The sequence below is a fragment of the Oncorhynchus gorbuscha genome, linkage group LG10 (assembly GCF_021184085.1).
Source record: "Oncorhynchus gorbuscha isolate QuinsamMale2020 ecotype Even-year linkage group LG10, OgorEven_v1.0, whole genome shotgun sequence".
Classification (NCBI taxonomy): domain Eukaryota; kingdom Metazoa; phylum Chordata; class Actinopteri; order Salmoniformes; family Salmonidae; genus Oncorhynchus; species Oncorhynchus gorbuscha.
In genome coordinates this window covers 7,254,658-7,275,275 of record NC_060182.1, presented here as the reverse complement: position 1 = coordinate 7,275,275, position 20,618 = coordinate 7,254,658, and the positions used below count along the sequence as shown (strand labels likewise).

Below are 20,618 nucleotides of genomic sequence, written 5' to 3'. Positions count from 1 at the left end.
ACATCAAACAAGGATCCGACAAGGACAGAAGCGGAAAACAGAGTGAGAAATAGGGACTCTAATCAGAGGGCAAAATAGGGGACAGGTGTGAAAGAGTAAATGAGGTAGTTAGGAGAATGAGGAACAGCTGGGAGCAGGAACGGAACGATAGAGAGAGAGCGAGAGAGGGAGAGAGGGAGGGGGAGAGAGAGGGATAGAAAGAGGGAAAGAACCTAATAAGACCAGCAGAGGGAAACGAATAGAAGGGAAGCACAGGGACAAGACATGATAATCAATGACAAAACATGACAATTTCCATTGATCATCCTTGAGATGTTTCTACAACTTGACTGGAGTCCACCTATGGTACATTCATTTGATTGGACATGATTTGGAAAGCAACACCTGTCTATATAAGGTCCCACAGTTGACAGTGCATGTCAGAGCAAACACCAAGCCATGAGGTCGAAGGAATTGTCCGTAGAGCTCCGAGACAGGATTGTGTCGAGGCACAGGTCTGGGGAAGGGTATAAAAACATGCCTGCAGCATTGATGGTCCCCAAGAACACAGTGGCCTATATCATTCTTAAATGGAAGAAGTTTGGAACCACCAAGACCTTTCTAGAGCTGGCCGCCCGGCCAAACTGAGCAATTAGGGGAGAAGGGCCTTGGTCAGGGAGGTAACCAAGAACCTGATGGTCACTGTGACAGAGCTTCAGAGTTCCTCTGTGGAGATGGGAGAACCTTCCAGAAAGACAACCATCTCTGCAGCACTCCACCAATCAGGCCTTTATGGTAGAGTGGCCAGACGGAAGCCACTCCTCAGTAAAAGGCACATGACAGCCCACTTGGAGTTTGCCAAAAGGCACCTAAAGTACTTTCAGACCATGAGAAACAAGATTCTCTGGTTTGATGAAACCAAGATTGAACTCTTTGGCCTGAATGCCAAGCATCACATCTGGAGGAAACCTGGCACCATCCCTACGGTGAAGCATGGAGGTGGCAGCATGGGAATGTTTTTCAGCGGCAGGGACTAGGAGACTATTCAGGATTGAGGGAAAGATTAACCGAGCAAATTACAGAGAGATCCTTGATGAAAACCTGCTCCAAAGTGTGCAGGACCTCAGCCCGGTGCGAAGGTTCACCTTCCACCAGGACAACAACCCTAAGCATACATTCAAGACAATGCAAGAGTGGCATTGGGACAAGTCTCTGAATGGCCCTGTGTGGCCCAGCCAGAGACGGACTTGAACCAAATCGAACATCTCTGGAGAGACTTGAGAATAGCTGTGCAGCAACACTTCCCGTCCAACCTGACAGAGCTTGAGAGAAAAATGGGAGAAATTCCCCACATACAGGTGTGCCAAGCTTGTAGCATCATGTCCAAGAAGACTCAAGGCTGTAATCACTGTCAAAGGAGCTTCAACAAAGTACTGAGTAAAGGGTCTGAATACTCATGTAAATGTGATATTTCTAAAATAAATATATATATATATTTTTCTAAAAACCTGTTTTTGCTTTGTCATTATGGGGTATTTTGTTTAGGTTGATGAGATTATTATAATACATTTTGGAATAAGGCTGTAACGTATCAAAATGGAAAAAGTGAAGGGGTCTGAAAACTTCCCAAAAGGATTGTATGGATGGGGTATTTTGAGGCCTATATGAAAGGGTATTTTGAGGCCTATAATATGAAAGGGTATTTTGAGGCCTATAATATGAAAGGGTATTTTGAGGCCTATAATATGAAAGGGTATTTTGAGGCCTATAATATGAAAGGGTATTTTGAGGCCTCTATGAAAGGGTATTTTGAGGCCTCTATGAAAGGGTATTTTGAGGCCTATATGAAAGGGTATTTTGAGGCCTATATGAAAGGGTATTTTGAGGCCTATATGAAAGGGTATTTTGAGGCCTATATGAAAGGGTATTTTGTAAACCCAGTGCAAATGGAAGGATAAGTCGCCATCATCATTAATGAAGGTATTTGAAGGCAAATATAACAAATTCACAAAATATGAACACTGAGTTACATTATAATGATGCACACATACATATTTATTTATATTATGAAGACACAAAAGATGAAGACTGAGTTTTATTATAGTTTTATTATAGGTGGAGTTCTCCTTACCTTATGCCCATTCCCATGTTTCTTTTTAAATATAATAATTGACTGTGAACATACCATGGACAAAAACTGACATTTGTGTCGTTGAATGTTGATCCCGACTCCCTAGTCTGTCTCCCGACCGTATTCTGTCAATATCCACTAGGTCATTCGGGAAACTTTTCCTTCTAATGACAGAAGCGCAGAAGACGATGCGGTACTGTTTTGGTGCGTTCATTTTAGTCTGACAGAGGTGCCAGGTCAGCGCCAAAAGACGACGCGGTACTGTTTTGGTGCGTTCGTTTTAGTCTGACAGAGGTGCCGGGTCAGCGCCAGAAGACGACGCGGTACTGTTTTGGTGCGTTCGTGTTAGCCTGCCAGAGGTGCCGGGTCAGCGCCAGAAGACGACATGGTACTGTTTTGGTGCGTTCGTTTTAGCCTGCCAGAGGTGCCGGGTCAGTTTTAATCTCGTACAAAGGGAAAACCAGAACGAGCTTTCCGTCTTTGTCCTCTTCAAGTCTGCCGAGTTTGACTGCGCTCTGACCCAATGAGAATGGGGGGAGGGGATCACCAAGGGTGACCAATCATATTTCAGGGGAGGCTGATGACACCTCGGGGCCTCCCCTTCGTCTCGCTCCTGATTGAAATGAGTGAGGGAGAAGTGCGAATAGGCTGTGCGAATGTCTATAGACCGCATCGCTGAGCAGAGGACATGCAGTGCGTCAGAGCAGGGCCGGACTAACGCATTTGGGGCTCCGGGGGACCTACTCCCCAACCCCCCAAAAATAATAACAACATTGTTTTGGGGAAAGCAGATTGTTTTTGTAAAACAGCTAGATTCCTGCATTTCAACACATATCCCCCGTGGCAATTTTGCCTATGTGACCAATAGAGCATGACTGGCAAAGTAATTGATCCAAACGACCTCAAGCTGTTGGCAATCAATCTGGAAAGCCAGTACAGTAATTGAATGAGCCGAGTGTTCAAATCTTTCTATGAACATATGCAAGATTCAAAATGTCCAGTTTTCCGTATGCCTGGTCATGTAGAACGAGCCCAGCCGACTACCTAGTTTTCTTTGCAGTGGTTATGAGATGAGATTCTATTTTAGAAAATGATGCAAACAGGGCACTGTGTTTAGAGGTAGAACCAGCTTTATGTGAAGTTGTGGTTGGGTAGATTATTAGAAATAGTTTTTTTTAGAAGTGAGGCAAAAAAAAAAATTGGCCTCAGCTATAGTTCTTGTTCCTCTTACACTATTTATTAATTATTTGTGAGTACTGTAGCAGCGCAGACTCAGACCCTAGCTGCAGTAGTCTTATGTAAAACGTTCTTATATAAAACCTGAACTTTGGCCCAATGGCCCGAGCCGTCGAGTTCAGCTCAGTAGTATCTCCATTGATGAGGCTGAGGCCACTCTGTATGAAAACCAGGCTTGCGTCCTAAATGCTTCTCCAGTATCTATATAGGACCCTGGTCAAATGTAGTGCAGTATATAGGGGCACACCCCAGTATAAACATCTTTCTCCTCTGACCAGAAGGCTAGCCTAGCTGTACACACCACGTGCATACTGTAGCTAAAGCCAGATGGCTGAATGTGCTTTTGAACTATTTCAAGTACACACACACACTTACATTTGCATTAGAATAATTTAGCAGACGCTCTTGGAGTACCATGTTAGTAGTTGGTATGGATCTGTGCAACACCGCTTGGTATGGCAACTGCACTGCCCTCGATCGCATGGCGCTACAGAGGGGGGGGGGTATGGACTCCCCAGTACAATCACTGGCGCCGAGACCCCCATGCCATCCAAGACCACTATATCAGGCAGTGTGAAAGGAAAGCAGGGAAAATTGTTAGACTCCAGCTACCCAAGTCATAGACTCTTCTCTCTGCTTCCGCATGGCAAGCGGTACCGGAGCCACATCTCTGACACCGACAGGCTCTTGAACAAGTTCTATCTCTTAAACATAAGACTGATAAATAGCTAACAACATGGCCACACGGACTATCTGACTTGATGATTACTTACAAACCCTTAACCAACAATGCAGTTTTAATAAAATAAGTATTAAGAAAATATTTACTAAATAAACTAAAGTAAAAAATAAAAAGTAACAGCAAAATAACAATAACGAGACTATATACAGGTAGTACCGGTACTGAGTGAATGCTGGGGTACAGGTTAGTCGAGGTCATTTGTACATGTAGGTCAGGGGTAAAGGGACTATGCATAGATAGTTAGACTCAATGTAGAACTAAATATAACATAAGGTTGAACAAACACACACACACACACAGGGCCGGGACCATACCAGTATCGGAGATAGTTGTTAGTATTGTGGCAAGGAAAGAAAACACAAAGCGGATTTAACGTCATTAGGAAAACACACCTGGTGTTGGAAACAAACATCATTATGATGTCATCCAGACATCATGACATCATCCAGAGTCACATGTATTTATTTTACAGGTTATAGAACACAATATGTTACATACAGAAGGTTTTTAAAGGACCAAAGAGTTTGGTCTGCTTCGTGTTTTTCATTGTTGCCATGGAAAAAAATATTGCAATACTTGTATCGTCCCAGCTCTAACCCACACACTACAAAAAAACACCACACACCACACACACACATTCATACTGACTCTACACTCACGAACACACCCTCACATACAATCATCATATAAGCTGCTGCTACTCCGTTTACTCATGTATCCTGATGCCTAGTCACCTTACCCCTATACATATTGTATCTGCCTCTATCACTCCAGTATCCCTGCACATTGTAATATGGTGTTGGCACTGACCCTGGAACTGTCCCTGTATATAGCTTACCAGTATTGCATTGTTGGGAAAGAGCAAGAAAGGTCTTTCAATACTATTAAAGGGAATATGGTACCTTTTTGGGTCTAAACCCCATGTGTCTTCAGTTGGCGTGATGAATGTGCTATATTGGTGAGTTGTGATTGATGGGTAACTAGTTCAGCCAAACGTTTTCCCAAGAGAATGTCTGTTACAACAGTCCTTTGCTCTGTGTGTTGTAATGACTGGAGATGTATCTTGTGACAGACTGTCATATTGAGCAGATAGCTAGCTAGTGCACACAATTTGGTTCTGGCTTCTGAGAGGGAATGGGAGTGGTATGTGAATGAATGTAGGTCTAACACAGAGTCGATGTGGGCCGGGAACCAGTCAGTGAATGCCGACCCCAGACAAAATCAACAGTGGGTATGGATGTCTCTATTTCCGTCTTGAACCCAAAGTACCTCTAAACGAGCAGAGGGTGCCCTGGAGAACATAAATGGATGGCCTATGCTCCTCTTACTTTGTGTATTAAAGTAAGTGAGTCTGAGCCTGTCTGTGAGCAGGGAAGATAGCATTGAGTTATTCTCAGCACACATGCTTTCTGTCTCACATTCTGCTGCCATGTCATGTTCCATGCTCCCAGAAAGCACACACACAGACAGAGAGAGACCCACACACGCCACAACAAACCCAATATGTCCCCCAGCCTCCCTTCCCACCTCCATAGAAAGAGGTCCTTTCAGCTAGCTGAGCTCAGACAGAGAGGAGGGCCACCATAGTCCAGACCATAGAAATATAATTAATGGAATGCACATTCCCATACCAGTCCATGTTTATGCGTTCTATTATTTACATTTCTATGCTCCAGACCAGGCCTAGTGTCAGGCCACCATCGGCCAATCCACTGGGGTCGCTAGGCAACGGCTTAGTGTGTAAAAGCGGTTGCCGTGGCGACAGGAGGGCATTACGATTTATAGATTTTTTTTGTCCAATGTTGAAGTGCCTGGTTGATATTGGTCCCTCATAATCATTGAGGTGGTGATGTTTACAAAAGAGATGGGGAGATGAGCCAACAGAGATGGTTTAGTAATGAGAAGACTGGGGGGAAAGAGGACTGACTAACGTGGTTTAAAACCCTCCAACATTTAAAAAATACTATAGTATACTATGGTACAAAAACTAGACTATTCACTGTAGTGTTTTTGCGGACTTTACTGTAGTATTCACTGTAGTGTTTTTGTGGACTAAAGACCTCACTGTGTTAAACCCTTTAACTCAGAGCATAGGCCATCCACTAAGGTTCTCCATGCCTGGATACAGCCCTTAGCCGTGGTATATTGGCAATATGCCACAAACCCCTGAGGTGCCTTATTGCTATTATAAACTGTCTAGCAACATAATTAGAGCAGTAAAAATATGTAATCCCAATCAGCATTCGGGGCTTGAACCACCCAGTTTATAATGTAGTATTTGCAGACTTCAGTATACTGTAGTATTTACTGTAGTGTTTTTATGGATATTACTGTAGTATTTACTGTCAGGATTTGGCCAGGGTTGTTCCGGTTTTTGGTCACTAGATGCAGATGCCCCCATTGTGCCTTTTGACCTTTTGTTTTCCCCTGATCCCCATTATTATTTGCACCTGTGCCTCGTTTCCCCTGATTGTATTTAAACCCTTTGTTTTCCTCAGTTCTTTGCTCTGTGTTTGTATGTTAGCACCCAGCCCTAGTACTCTGTGAACTCTTGTTGATCCCGGTGGACTCTCTTGTGGAATTCTGTTTTTTTGTTCTTGTTTGTTTGTTTTTGAGTATCTTTTGAGGCTTTTTGTGCTATACCTTCCACCTTGTGGATTTACCTTTTTTTGTCTTGGAGGATTACCTTTGTTCTTGTGGAATTCCTTTTGAGGTTGTGGAGTTACATGTTTTCCTGAAGAACTTCACTTTTTACTTCATTAAATACACCATCTCAAGTACTGCTGTGTCTGCCTCATCTTCTGGGTTCTGCTGACTATTCGTGGCTCAGTTGGTTAAGTGACTGTTTCTCACTCCGGAGACCCGGGTTTGTAACCGGGTCCTGACAATTTACTATATATTTTTTTTTGACATAGAAGTGGAGGGTTTCTCTTTTCAGGAAACCTACTGGAGAAACTCTTAAAGAGCTAATTTTCTAGAATCGGTATGTATGACTGGGGTCTGAACAGATAGTACAATGCTTCTGCTTTTTTTTAATAACCTGTAGGGAACACAATACTTGGCATGCAGGTTTCTCACCTCTGGGTGCCACAAATTGCGAAACAGGGGAAGGAAATGAGCAGGGTACATGCAAATTCAATGCTGTAGCATTTACTATAGTTAAAGGGAAGTGTTTTTGTGGACATTACTGTCCACATTACTGTTTTTGTTGTTGCAGATAACACTGTAGTATTCTACAGGATACTACAACATTCTATAGTAAGTACTACACATGATTGAGGGATACAGTTTACTATAGAATTCTATAGTAAGTACTGTAGTATTTTATAGAAAACTGTAGTATTTTTTTTCATGTGGGCTGCTTTAACAGGGAAACCTCACTAGCACTTTGTGACACCTGCCGATATAAAACAGGCTTTATAAAATACATTTTATTTGATTAAATGTCTGTTTGAAGTGAGAGGAATTGAAAAGCAATCCTTCTGCCTTGTAGTTGGACCTTTAGCTTGTTAAGGGTTATCGCTGGGAGGCGTGTAGCACTATAACACATGCCTGTCTTTGCTGGCTGGATGACTGACAGAGGTGAGAGCCTCACAAACATCTTGTGACTTCCCATTCCCAAGCCGTTTGGCTTCCAGGAAGTGGAGAGAGGGAGAGAGATCCTGGTTCCAAATCTGTTTGTAGTATTTACAGGTAACTGTAGTATAAATACTGTAGTAATGAAAACTGTAGTATGCAGTGCCTTCAGAAAGTATTCACACCCCTTGACGTTTTTGCAGATGTTGTGTCACTGATCTACACACCCCATAATGCCAAACTTGAATTATGTTTTTAGAATTTTTTTTTAATGAATTAGTAAACAAAAGCTGAAAAGCTGAAAAGTCTTAAGTCAATAAGTATTCGACACCTTTGTTATGGCATGCCTAAATAACTTCAGGATTAACAATTTGCTGAACAAGTCACATAACAAGTGGCATGGACTCACCGCGTGTGCAATAATGGTGTTTTTAAAATATATATTTTTTTTTACCCCTCTACCAATAGGTGCCCTTCTTTGCAAGGCATCGGAAAACTTCCCTGGTCTTTGTCGTTGAATCTGTACTTGAACATCCCTTTGAAGATAGTGAAGTTATTATATAATACTTTGCAGAGCCGTGAAAAAAAGTTTCTCCCATTCTAATTGTCTCTACTTTTGTATATTGTTTGATACTGAATGTTATCAGATCTTCAACCAAAAGATAAAGGGAACCTGAGGGAACAAATAACACAATGACATACTTATTTCATTTATTTTATGGACAAAGTTATCCAACATCCGATGCCCCTGTATGAAAATGTAATGGCCCCCTTACACTCAATAGCTGGCTGTGACACCTTTAGCTACAATGTCTGCAACCAAACGCTTCCTGTAGTTGTTGATCGGTCTCTCACATCGCTGTAGACGAATTGTGGCCCTCTCTTGCATGCAGAACTGCTTTAACTCAGCGACTTTTCTGGGTTTTCAAGCAAGAACTGATCGTTTCAAATCCTGCCACAACATCTCAATTGGTATTAGGTCTGGACTTTGACTAGGCCATTCCAAAACTTTGATTTTTGTTGCTTTCTATCAATTTTCATGAAGACTTGATTGTGTGTTTTGTATCATTGTCTTGCTGCACTTCAGCTTCAGCTCATAGACGGGTGGCCTGCCATTCTCCTGTAGAATTATCTGATACAGAGCAGATTTCATGGTTCCTTCTATTAAGGCAAGTCGTCCAGGTCCTGAGGAAGCAAAGCAACCCCCAAACCATCACACTACCACCATGCTTGACCGTTCTTATGACGCTCTTAAGATGGAATGCCGTGTTTGGTTTTCGCCAGACATAACGGGACCCATGTCTTCTAAAAAGTTATACTGTCCATAGAACATTCTTCCAAGAGTTTTGATAATCATCCAGGTGCTTCCAGGTGCTTTTTTGGCTAAATTTATTCAACTTTTTGGATGACATGTGAGAGACAACTACAGGAAGCGTTTGGTTGCAGTCATTTCAGCTAAAGGTGGCACAACCAGTAATTGAGTGTGAGTGGGCAATTACTTTTTCCACACAGGGGACATTGGGTGTTTCTTAACTCCGTTTAATTAAATAAATAAATAAACTTTTTTTTTTTTTTGGTTGTTATTTGTAAACTCAAGATCCCTTGATTTAATACGAAGTTTTGGTTGAAGATCTAATAACAGTCCGTTTCTATGGAAAAATAGGGAAAATCAGAAAGGGGGCCAAATACATTTTCACAGAACTGTATAGGATCTATACTTGGCATACAGGTTTATAACTTATGGGTGGCACAACTTGTGATATGGGGGAGGGGAATGGGTGGGGTATATGCTAATTAAATACTGTAGTATTTACTATAGTTTCAAAAAGTGTTGTGTTTTTGGACACTGTAGTGTTTTTGCATATATTACTGTAGTATTTACTACAGTGCTTTTTTTGCTGATAATACTGTAGTATTTACTATAGTATTCTACAGTATACCACCACATACTATAGTAAGTACTACACGTGATTGAGAGATACTACAGTAGTGTAGTATTCTACAGTATAATACAGTTTAGTATAGAATTCTATAGTAAGTAGTGTAGTATTCTATAGTAAACTGTAGCATTTTTTTCATGTGGGGTCTTGAGTTGTCATAAGTTGCAAGATGGCACAAACTGATCTGGGACCAGGCTAGAGAGAGAGAGGCAGCTCTATTGAAACCCATTGTCCTGCGTTTCTTCAGAAACAGCTGTAAAAAATAATAATAATAATAATCTTCCACCAACCTGCTGTGAGTAAAACAAACAAAAAACACCAGGGCTAGTCTGTTCTCCGGAGGGGGAAGAACCTCAGGGCTAGTCTGTTCTCCGGAGGGGGAAGAACCTCAGGGCTAGTCTGTTCTCCGGAGGGGGAAGAACCTCAGGGCTAGTCTGTTCTCCGGAGGGGGAAGAACCTCAGGGCTAGTCTGTTCTCCGGAGGGGGAAGAACCTCGGGGCTAGTCTGTTCTCCGGAGGGGGAAGAACGTCAGGGCTAGTCTGTTCTCCGGAGGGGGAAGAACAACGTCAGGGCTAGTCTGTTCTCCGGAGGGGGAACAACGTCAGGGCTAGTCTGTTCTCCGGAGGGGGAACAACGTCAGGGCTAGTCTGTTCTCCGGAGGGGGAACAACGTCAGGGCTAGTCTGTTCTCCGGAGGGGGGGAAAAATGAAATTAGTTACCCATGGCTCATTGGTCAAAGCCTATGGGGAAATGAATGGGGTCTTAGGAGGGTTGTGGGATAAATGCTGAAAATTAATTCTGAGGTTAACATAGAAGAAAACATATCAGATCTCCTAAGCCTATGTGACACTATTAGTCAGTTAACATGACCTTTATGAATTATGAAGGCGTCATGTTTTGTTCTATGATATACTAAACTCAGCAAAAAAAGAAACGTCCTCTCACTGTCAACTGCATTTATTTTCAGCAAACAACATGTGTAAATATTTGTATGAATATAACAAGATTCAACAACTCAAAAGTAAAAAACTCAAAAATCAAAAGTACAGTCAGTATCTGGTGAGGCCACCAGCTGCATTAAGTACTGCAGTGCACCTCCCCCTCGTGGACTGAACCAGATTTGCCAGTTCTTGTTGTGAGATGTTACCCCACCCTTATCCACCTGCAAGTTCCCGGACATTTCTGGGGGGATTGGCTCTAGCCCTCACCCTCCGATCCAACAGGTCCCAGATGTGCTCAATGGGATTGAGATCTGGGCTCTTTGCTGGCCATGGCAGAACACTGACATTCCTGTCTTGCAGGAAATCACTCACAGAACGAGCAGTATAGCTGGTGGCATTGTCATGCTAGAGGGTCATGTCAGGATGAGCCTGCAGGAAGGGTAGCACACGAAGGAGGAGGGTGTCTTCCCTGTAACGCACAGCATTGAGATTGCCTGCAATGACAACAAGCTCAGTCCGATGATGCTGTGACACACCACCCCAGACCATGATGGACCCTCCACCTCCAAATCGATCCCGCTCCAGAGTACAGGCCTCGGTGTAACGCTCATTCCTTCTACGATAAACTCGAATCTTACCATCACCCCTGGTGAGACAAAACCGTGACTCGTCAGTAAAGAGCACTTTTTGCCAGTCATGTCTGGTCCAGCGACGGTGGGTTTGTGCCCATAGGCGACGTTGTTGCCAGTAATGTCTGGTGAGGACCTGCCTTACACCAGGCCTTCAAGCCCTCACTCCAGACTCTCTCAGCCTATTGAGGACATTCTGAGCACTGATGGAGGGATTGTGTGTTTTTGGTGTAACTCGGGCAGTTGTTGTTGCCATCCTGTACCTGTCCCACATGTGTGATGTTCGGATATACCGATCCTGTGCAGGTGTTGTGCCACTGCGATGATGATCAGCTGTCCGTCCTGTCTCCCTGTAGCGCTGCCTTAAGGGTCTCACAGTAAGAACATTGCAATTTATTGCCCGTCCTCATGCCTCCAGCATGCCTAAGGCACGTTCAGGGACCCTGGGCATTTTTCTTTTGGTGTTTTTCAGAGTCAGTAGAAAGACCTCTTTAGTGTCCTAAGTTTTCATAACTGTGACCTTAATTGCCTACCGTCTGTAAGCTGTTAGTGTCTTATTGACCGTTCCACAAGTGCATGTTCATTTCATTAATCGTTTATGGTTATTGAACAAGCATGGGAACCAGTGTTTAAACCCTTTACAATGAAGATCTGTGAAGTTATTTAGATTTTTACGAATTATCTTTGAAAGACATGGTCCTGAAAAAGGGCTGTTTCTTTTTTTTTGCTGAGTTTATTAGTCAGTTAACATGACCTTTATGAATTATGAAGCCGTCGTGTGCTTCAAAACTCACAAAAAGTGACTTTAGCTGATGAAGATCTCCTAAGCCTGTGTTTACCTCAGACATGATTTTTTGTCATTTATCTACAAAACCCTATTAATTTCCGCATAGGCTTTGACCAACCAGCTATGGCGAAGTGAACCTCTGTTGGCGCCTCTCTATTAAGTCATATGTTTGATGGCCTTTCTTGAGACCATGAGCCAACTACACTCATTCTGATAAAGGCTGTTGACGTTGTCAATCAATAAGACTAGAAAAGCTTTAAAAAAGCTATCACTCAACTTTTTCTTCCCAGAACCTCACACTGTGATAACCCTATAACGCTGCAGAGTATCTGAGCTGGGTAGCCTAGTGGTTCGAGCGTTGAGCTAGTAACCGGAAGGTTGCAAGTTCAGATCCCTGAGCTGACAAGGTACAAAATCTGTTGTCCTGCCCCTGAACAGGCAGTTAACCCATTGTTCCTAGGCTGTCATTGAAAATAAGAATTTGTTCTTAACTGACTTGCCTAGTTAAATAAAGGTAAAAAACAATTAGTCCACTCACTGCAGTACTCCATCAATAGTGGAAATCACTGTGGTTTGGCATCCCATTCCCTATAAATGGCATCCCATTCCCTATAACAGTAGTGCACTATATAGTCAATAGGCTGCCATTTGGGCTGTAGACTAGCACTGATCTGACTGCGTGGGATGGGGGACCTGTTTACTTTATCTAATTGATCAATGGGATGATGCTGCCTGCCTGTCCAGAGCCATTTCTGAACCCAGGGACAATACAGCCACTGCAGCAGCTATCACATTCACATTGACTCCAGGAGAGAGAGAGGCCACAATCCTGAATGGCACCCTTTTTCATTCATACATACATACATACATACATACATACATACATACATATATATATATATATATATAGCACTATTTTTAACAAGGGCACAATAGATCTGTGTTCACAAAGTTCTGTACTTTATTGGGGTGGCAGAGTAGCCTAGTGGTTAGAGCGTTTGGACTAGTAACCGAAAGGTTGCAAGTTCAAATCCCTGAGCTGACAAGGTACAAAATCTGTCGTTCTGCCCCTGAACAGGCAGTTAACCCACTGTTCCTAGGCCGTCATTGAAAATAAGAATTTGTTCTTAACTGACTTGCCTAGTTAAATGAAGGTAAAATAAAAAAAATAGGGAATAGGCTGCCATTTGGTATTAACCCATTCTTGATGCATAGTTATTATCAGCCACTAGAACTAATGAATTCAAAACATAATCAATAGCTACGATGTGACAGATGATCAAGAATACAGTAGTTGATGCAGATCTTATTAGATTTGTAAGTCGCTCTGGATAAGAGCGTCTGCTAAATGACTTAAATGTAAATATTTGTTTTGCTGTCATCTATTGATTTGTCTACCAGATTCAGCCGTTGGCGTAAGCTGTTGTCGTAAGCTATTGTTGTTGTCGTCAGCGGTTGTCGTCAGCCGTTGGCGTAAGCTGTTGTCAGCTGTTGTTGTCGTAAGTTGTTGTTGTTGTCGTCAGCGGTTGTAAGGGCATTATGAAGGAACACTCGGTTGCTTATGATAAGCCACTGCACTTATTAACCTCTGTATCTTGCTTTACCTTGAGTAGGAAAACAGTATAGAACCCTGCAGATAAAAACATCACAAATAGAAATGACGAGACTGTCATTCTTTATTCTACACGCAAGAGAAGTTTGTTTACTCCATTGCTGTCATAGTAAAGCCAAACATCACAATGAGTGACAAGGAGTTGTAATAATAGCACAAACAGACTGGCACAGACTGGTAGTGTTCCACTACGTGGTGTCCTGCTAAATGGAACGTGTTCCTGGACATTCTCTCCAACACGAGACGGAACACGGAACTCCAGATGGGAACTCTGTGGGAGACTGAGTGGGAGGAGACTGAGATGGAGGATGTCACAGATGTCACACATCATGTTTGAAGACTGCTGCTGTACTCTCTCGCTCTCTCTCTCTCACTCTCTGTCACTCTCCCTCTCTCTCTCTAATAGAGGTTGGTCTCTCGCTTTCTTTCTCTCAAAAAGCTGATTGATTTACTGATTGATTGAAACCTGGACAAAGGCACTACTCACTCAACAGCCCACCCACCTTTAAATAGGACAGGTACATGAGTAATGAAATGATCTGTTGATGACAAAGAACATTATATAAAATCATCATTAAAGTCATCAATAGTCTTGATACAGACTAATACAGATGTTTCTCCTCTCCCTCTCTTTCTCCTTCACCCTCTCATTCTCTGTCCCCTCTCCTTCTCCCTCCCTCCCCTTCTTCTCTTTCTCTGTCCCCTCTCCTTCCTCCTCCCCCTACCCCGTCTCCCTCCCCCACTCCTTCCCCCTACCCCCTCTCCTTCACCCTCACTCTCCCTCTCCTTCCTCCACCCCTCCCTCCACCTACCCCCTCTCCCCCCACCCCCTCCCCCTCACCCCCTCTCTCCTTCCCCCTCTCCTTCTCCCTCCCTCCCCTTCTTCTCTTTCTGTCCCCTCTCCTTCCTCCTCCCCCTACCCCCGTCTCCCTCCCCCTAACCCCCCTCTCCTTCACCCTCACTCTCCCTCTCCTTCTTCCCCCCTCCCTCCCCCTCTCCCTCCCCCCCACTCCTTCCCCCTACCCCCCCTTCTCCTTCACCCTCACTCTCCCTCTCCTTCCCCCTCTCCTTCTCCCTCCAGGGATCACAGAGACTATAGCCCAGCTAGGCTCTGGTTGGCTAGCGGATAAGAACCCGTTCCATAAGTACCACTATCACAAGGCCTACCTGATCCTGTGTGGAGTGGTAAACCTGTTTGCCCCACTGGCTAACACCTACATGCTGCTCATGGTTTACGCTGTCTTCTTTGCCATCTTCTGTGGCGGTTACATGGCACTGCTACTGCCTGTCCTGGTAAGGAAACAACACACACACACACACACAAGCCTAATCATACAATATATCAATATCAGTGTTTGGGTCCATGATCTGCGGGAGCTACATGGTACTGCCCGTCCTGGTAAGGAACCAGTCCGTCAGGGTTGGTGTCGATTTGAAGAACTTAAGTCAATTCACGGAAATTCCAATTTAATAATATTTTTTAAATTGCATCTTTTCTATGACTTCTCACTGGGTAATTAGATTATAGAATTTAAGAAAATAACTTGCACACTGCTGTGACCTTACTTACGCAGTGTCTCAGCTGAGAGACAATTCAAGGTCAATACTTAATAATGTACTGTTGATACTGGCACAGCGTGCAAGCTCTTAGTTTCTTTCAAGGTGACCTAGATACCACCCACCAATCAATGAAGATAAAGAAAGTAACCATACAGGGGAGATGAGCGATTTCTTGAGAAATTGCTAGTACCATTTGTTCCATAGCGATAATGTTTTCCGATTCGGATTTAGAATGCAGCCCTAGTGATATATATTGAGAGAGAGAGAACAGTTTTTTTTTTAAAGTGCTGACCAACCATTCTTAACAGGATCTTTGAAGGATCTGTTCACTGTTTGCTGATCTATCCCTTCCCAGTCTGAGAATGTAAGTAATGTCATGAATATAACTATTGTTTCCTGAAGGAGGGAAATGAGGTACAAAATACTATGGGAAGACTTGCTGGAAGCCCCGCCTTCCACAGGCGTGAAGCTCGGATTCATTCCCTCAATTTAATACCACTTCACTGAGCCCAGGAACTGTCGGTGTAGGGCCAAACACAAACATTGTGTTTTACCTTGTTTCAGAGAACGTTAAGAAACAACATTCTTCCTTCGAGGGAATTTTACATTTTATACTGGACCATGACCTCAGTGTGCATAAATTAGAATAATTTGCTGATGTCAAACTTTATTTGAAAACATGATACATATTTTAAAAACGGAGAAACAGTGCTTTCAAATGATATGACATACAATCAAATCAGTCAAGAATTATTTTTTTTTTAATGTGTAACTTAAACGAAAATCTATGTTTTTCTCCCAAACAACGTGCCATTTACAAAACTTTCTCATGACAATAGAGAAATCAGAATATAAATACCTTTTACTGTGAATGAGTTACAGATGTTTTAGTGACCGGTGGTATTTGTCTGGAATCCTATGTAATGTTCTGTGAACTTCTGGGTCTTCTGCAAAACATTGTAGGAGTTGATCACCTGGATCAACCGTAGCCTAGTGGTTAGACTTGTCAACCCCACCCATCTGGGGCGGCAGGGTAGCCTAGTGGTTAGACTTGTCAACCCCACCCATCTGGGGCGGCAGGGTAGCCTAGTGGTTAGACATGTCAACCCCACCCATCTGTCGATTGTAATTATGGATTCCAGCAGACTGGTGGACCATTTCCCTATTCCAGACACCATCTTGTTGGACTAGCCTTGTTACTGGAGTGGAATCATTTGCATTGTGGAAATTGGAATGGCAAGCGACAGTATGTGTGTCTCTACACTGTATAGCCGATACATTGCCCACTATCCGACACCAACACATATCTCCACCACTCGGTTTGACGCTCCCACTTTTTAAAGTACTTAAATGCATCAGGCAACTGTTTCCAGTTTACCGTACAAGTCCCAAATGCATTGGACCCCTGATCTCTGACTACTTACGATGCATAAAATTTGTCGAACAAACTTTTTAACCTTGGTTTTCATATGTCTAATTCCTCAACCACACGACCATCCCGTCTGCTGGTGTAAACTTTGACGTCTAAGTGTAGCCTGTGTCAGATGAAGCAAAACATCATTTTAATCCCCACCTTGTCTTCCGTTTCATATACTGCTTGAATCCTGATTGCCCCTTTGGATTTGACCATGTGTTCATCAATAGCTATGTGTTGGTTTGGCTGATAGAGCTTTTTACAAGTCTGTTATCAGGTGGTGCAGTAAGTACTGCAGTTTTCAAATCCTATCTGTATTATCCTCAGTGGCAGGATCCATGACGTGTAAAGCAGCCAACAGAGCTTTGAAGTGATTAAGCAACATGAAAGATCTAGTCCAAGAACCCCGAGAAGACTTTGTACCCCAGTATCAATGAAGGTCAGGCAGTTCGGTAAATCCCGTGTAAATGAGTAGTCCAAGAAACAGGTCGAATTATGTAGGTGTAACCTTTAGCCACGCTCAGAGGGAATCACCATAGGACGGGCACTCCAAAACAATACCCCAACCCGGACTATTTGTGAACCCACAACCTCTCCCTCCAATGCCTGTGTGACAAACAAGAAGTCTATCTCCCTTAAGTCTTTCCTGAGTGGTCGACAGGATTGCCTGTACCCTGCCAAGATCTAAACCAACTGGACGTTCAGGCCTGAAAGGGATGGATTCCGGTGCCGGTGTAATCAACATCATACGACTGAAACGTGCTATCAGGCAAGACAGAGCGTTTACGCTTACAGGGACGTGGAGCGCGAACAGAAAGACTTAGATTTAAGGCGAGAGATATCTAAGTACACAGTACCAGTCAAGAGTTTGGACACACCTACTCATTCAAGGGGTTTTCTTTATTTTTTACATTGTAGAATAATAGTGAAGATATCAAAACTATGAAATAACTCATATGGAATCATGTAGTAACCAAAAAAGTGTCAAACAAATAGATTTTAGATTCTTCAAAGTAGCCACCCTTTGCCTGGATGACAGCACACTCTTGGTATTTTCTCAACCAGCTTCATGAGAAAGTCTTTAAAACTTTAAAACTCCAGGTTAAGATATAAGCCAAGTATATTTTTATCTGACTTTGGTTCAGTTCATGTTGCTCTTCACATTACTGTATATGTTTATTTGTCACAGGATACAGAAGGGGTAAACGGTACTGTGAAATGGTTACTTCCAAAGTAGCAATATCAAAAACAGAAAGTGTCCAGATAAAAATTGTAATTATTAGATGACGCTTACCTTACACACTTGTCTAAATTGAAGGGTCATGTGAAGGAAATGCTATAACCACCCCACAGCCACATCTAGCTAAGTAGATGGGTCACTATTGTCTAGGCATGTACACACGTCAATGAAAATACAATAGATGGTCTTATTCACCCCCAGACACACCTGGCTAACTCAACTCGCAAAGTGAAGTCTTTTGTTTACATATGTAGCTAGCTAGATATCTAAACAACGAACCGGCATAATCCCAACTCATACTACTACCAATACAAACATTGTCATAGCTGTAGTATGAATCTCCAGGTAGCTAAAAAGCTAACCAACTTGGTCTAATGTTAGCTAGCTAACATTAGGCTATAACTAGCAATAACTAGCAATTCAAATGGATTTCTGATTCTAATAATATTAATTCACAGATTGTACATGTAACGTTTGCTAGCAAGCCAGCAAGCTAAAGTTTGCTAGCTAGTGAACGTTATACTTTAGCTTGCAATGAAAATTACTTTCTGACAAAATGTTTAACGTATAATATCTGAAAATGTAACTAGACGGTTACCGGTATACATGGATGAATGCTTCACGGCAGACTGGGACCATTTAACTTTTGGCCAGCGTTGTGTCAAGTCACTCCGGTTCACACTGACCGTGGAATGTGCAGAAAGTAGCCCGCCACTTTTCCAACTGATCTGTTGATACCGCCTGCTAAATTCAGGGCATCAATGTTGTTGAGAAAAGTAGCAAAACTTGTGGTTCTCAATGCAGCTCACGTTATAGACAGAAGCATGCTACATGACAGACCAATCCAAACTCATTTCCCGGCATATCCAGCCTATCCATTATCACAGCCAATCATAGCTAGCTGGAAGGTTCCTGTCTTTCTTTCATGGCTAAACCAACTAGGCTCGTAATTTAACAATTTAATAAATATTTACGGATGGAATACACATTTGTTATTAAAGCACATGAAAGTTCACATGTTCCAGAAGGCATTTCTGCCAAAAAAAAAAAAAATTTGATAAAACATTTATTTTACATTCAAGTGCCTCTCCTGTGAAGTAGTGACTTGCGACATACACCTAGTTTCCTGAAATGAGTCACATTTGAGAAAACATATAATTGCATAACTGAAGTATTAGGACCAATTTATTCATTTAAGTAGCAAACCAGCTAGACCAGGAACATTTAGTTACCAAGCTGACCACCACAATGCCATTATTTATAAGCTATTATCATAAAATATAGCCATCCAATTTTCCTTCACAGCACCACTCTCTCTTTTGGCTGGCTAGCCAAGGATAAAATATAACCATTTGCCAGTCACTTTTTTTAGCTCTAATATCTAATGACAAATACATTTTATTTTGTACAGTTATCAAAGAAAACGGTAACATCAAAAAGACAAGACGAGTTAAATGAAGTAGGCTACCTTGCTCCGTCTTGGGTGACTGACTTGACCAACACAGGCTAACTAGCCATCCTAGTTAGCAAGCAATCTTGCTAGATAGCCAACACTACATTTCCGATTCAAAGCTTTTCATGTACTTTAAAAAATATCGATGTCATTGATCAGATGATATTAATTTTTACTTTAGAAATGGTCAACTCACTTTCAAGCTGATTCTACTTTTCAAGTCTACTCAGTGTGATAGCTAGTTAGGTCACCAGGCTCAAAATGTCATTTCAGAGTCATCTTGTCTTTCAGAACAAATACTCTAAGATGTAAATATTATCATTACCAACATAAATATGTATTATACAGTTTATTTACCTTATTGTTGTCCAAATCTGAATGATGGCCTTGCCACATTTTGTTACAACCTGTCAGATTGAGAAAGGGAGAGGTGCGTCCCTCTGGCAGCAGTATCAAATGAGCCAATTTTTCCTTTTGAGAGAGAGCCTAATTCCTGCCCCTTAACCCATAAACCAATCATATATTATTAATGCAGATATCGTAACCAATCAAAAGGAGATTTTGTGAGAAGAAAAAGGTATTTTTATCACAGATATATTGACGTGACAACCATCAGAAACATATTTCCTATTCTTTTATGGACGGCTGGAAAGGGTTAAAGTCAGGTTCACAGAAGATTAAGAAAACGTTCCATTAAAACAACAAGAACACATTAGTAATGTTCAAAGAACACTCTAAGAATGTTGTTTTAAAACACAAATTCCGTTCTCAGCGTCAACAAAGCTCTCTCTTTCCTCCATCTTGTTAAGTGTGTTCAGGTGTGATGGCGATGCCCACTAATTGGCCACACCTGATCTTAATAATAATGAGTGCTTGTTTCCTTTTAAATGGGGTCTGTTTGAGAATACTAAAATGAACAGCTTTGTTTGAGTTAAAAGAAACATGGTCTCCTAGCTTCATCCTGTTGGCATGGTGGACTCCGCCATGGATAACGTCTGAGAGCGAGAGTTGCCCCGGCTTCAGCCCAAAACTGTCTACTGCCCTGATCCCTCCTGGGAACAAACTTGGCATGGTGGACTAATTCCATGGATAAAGAACAGAACATCATAGGTTCAAATCTCACTGATGCTGTGTCACAATACAAAATAAATGTGTTTGCATTATTAATGCCCAAGCAAGGTCATTTCCATGTGGCCTGTGCTTTGGAGTCCAAAAGAGTTAACCCAAACTAGCAGTGTTATTAAAAGTCTTACTGCAACATGTTCTCAGAACGTTATTTAATTACCTTCAAACAACCTAGAATTTACATTCTCAGAACGTTAATAAAACCTTTCAGGGAACCATAGTAAAATGTTCTCAGTACCTCCCTGCAATTTAA

General features: G+C 42.2%; 1 protein-coding gene and 1 non-coding gene across 3 annotated transcripts in view; one reads left to right on the top strand and one right to left on the bottom strand.

The window, feature by feature from the left end:
- Positions 1 to 20,618, top strand: part of LOC124045486 (monocarboxylate transporter 5-like) — a 48,326-nt gene that overhangs the window by 19,622 nt on the left and 8,086 nt on the right. For both annotated transcript variants that reach the window (XM_046364806.1, XM_046364807.1), the window contains exon 8: positions 14,655 to 14,866. In XM_046364806.1, coding sequence (XP_046220762.1) covers positions 14,655 to 14,866 — 212 coding nt within the window. The remainder of the gene's footprint in view (positions 1 to 14,654; positions 14,867 to 20,618) is intronic.
- On the bottom strand, positions 7,009 to 7,063 carry LOC124047034. Its single transcript, XR_006841084.1, has one exon. It is a non-coding gene; the product is annotated as a U7 small nuclear RNA (small nuclear RNA).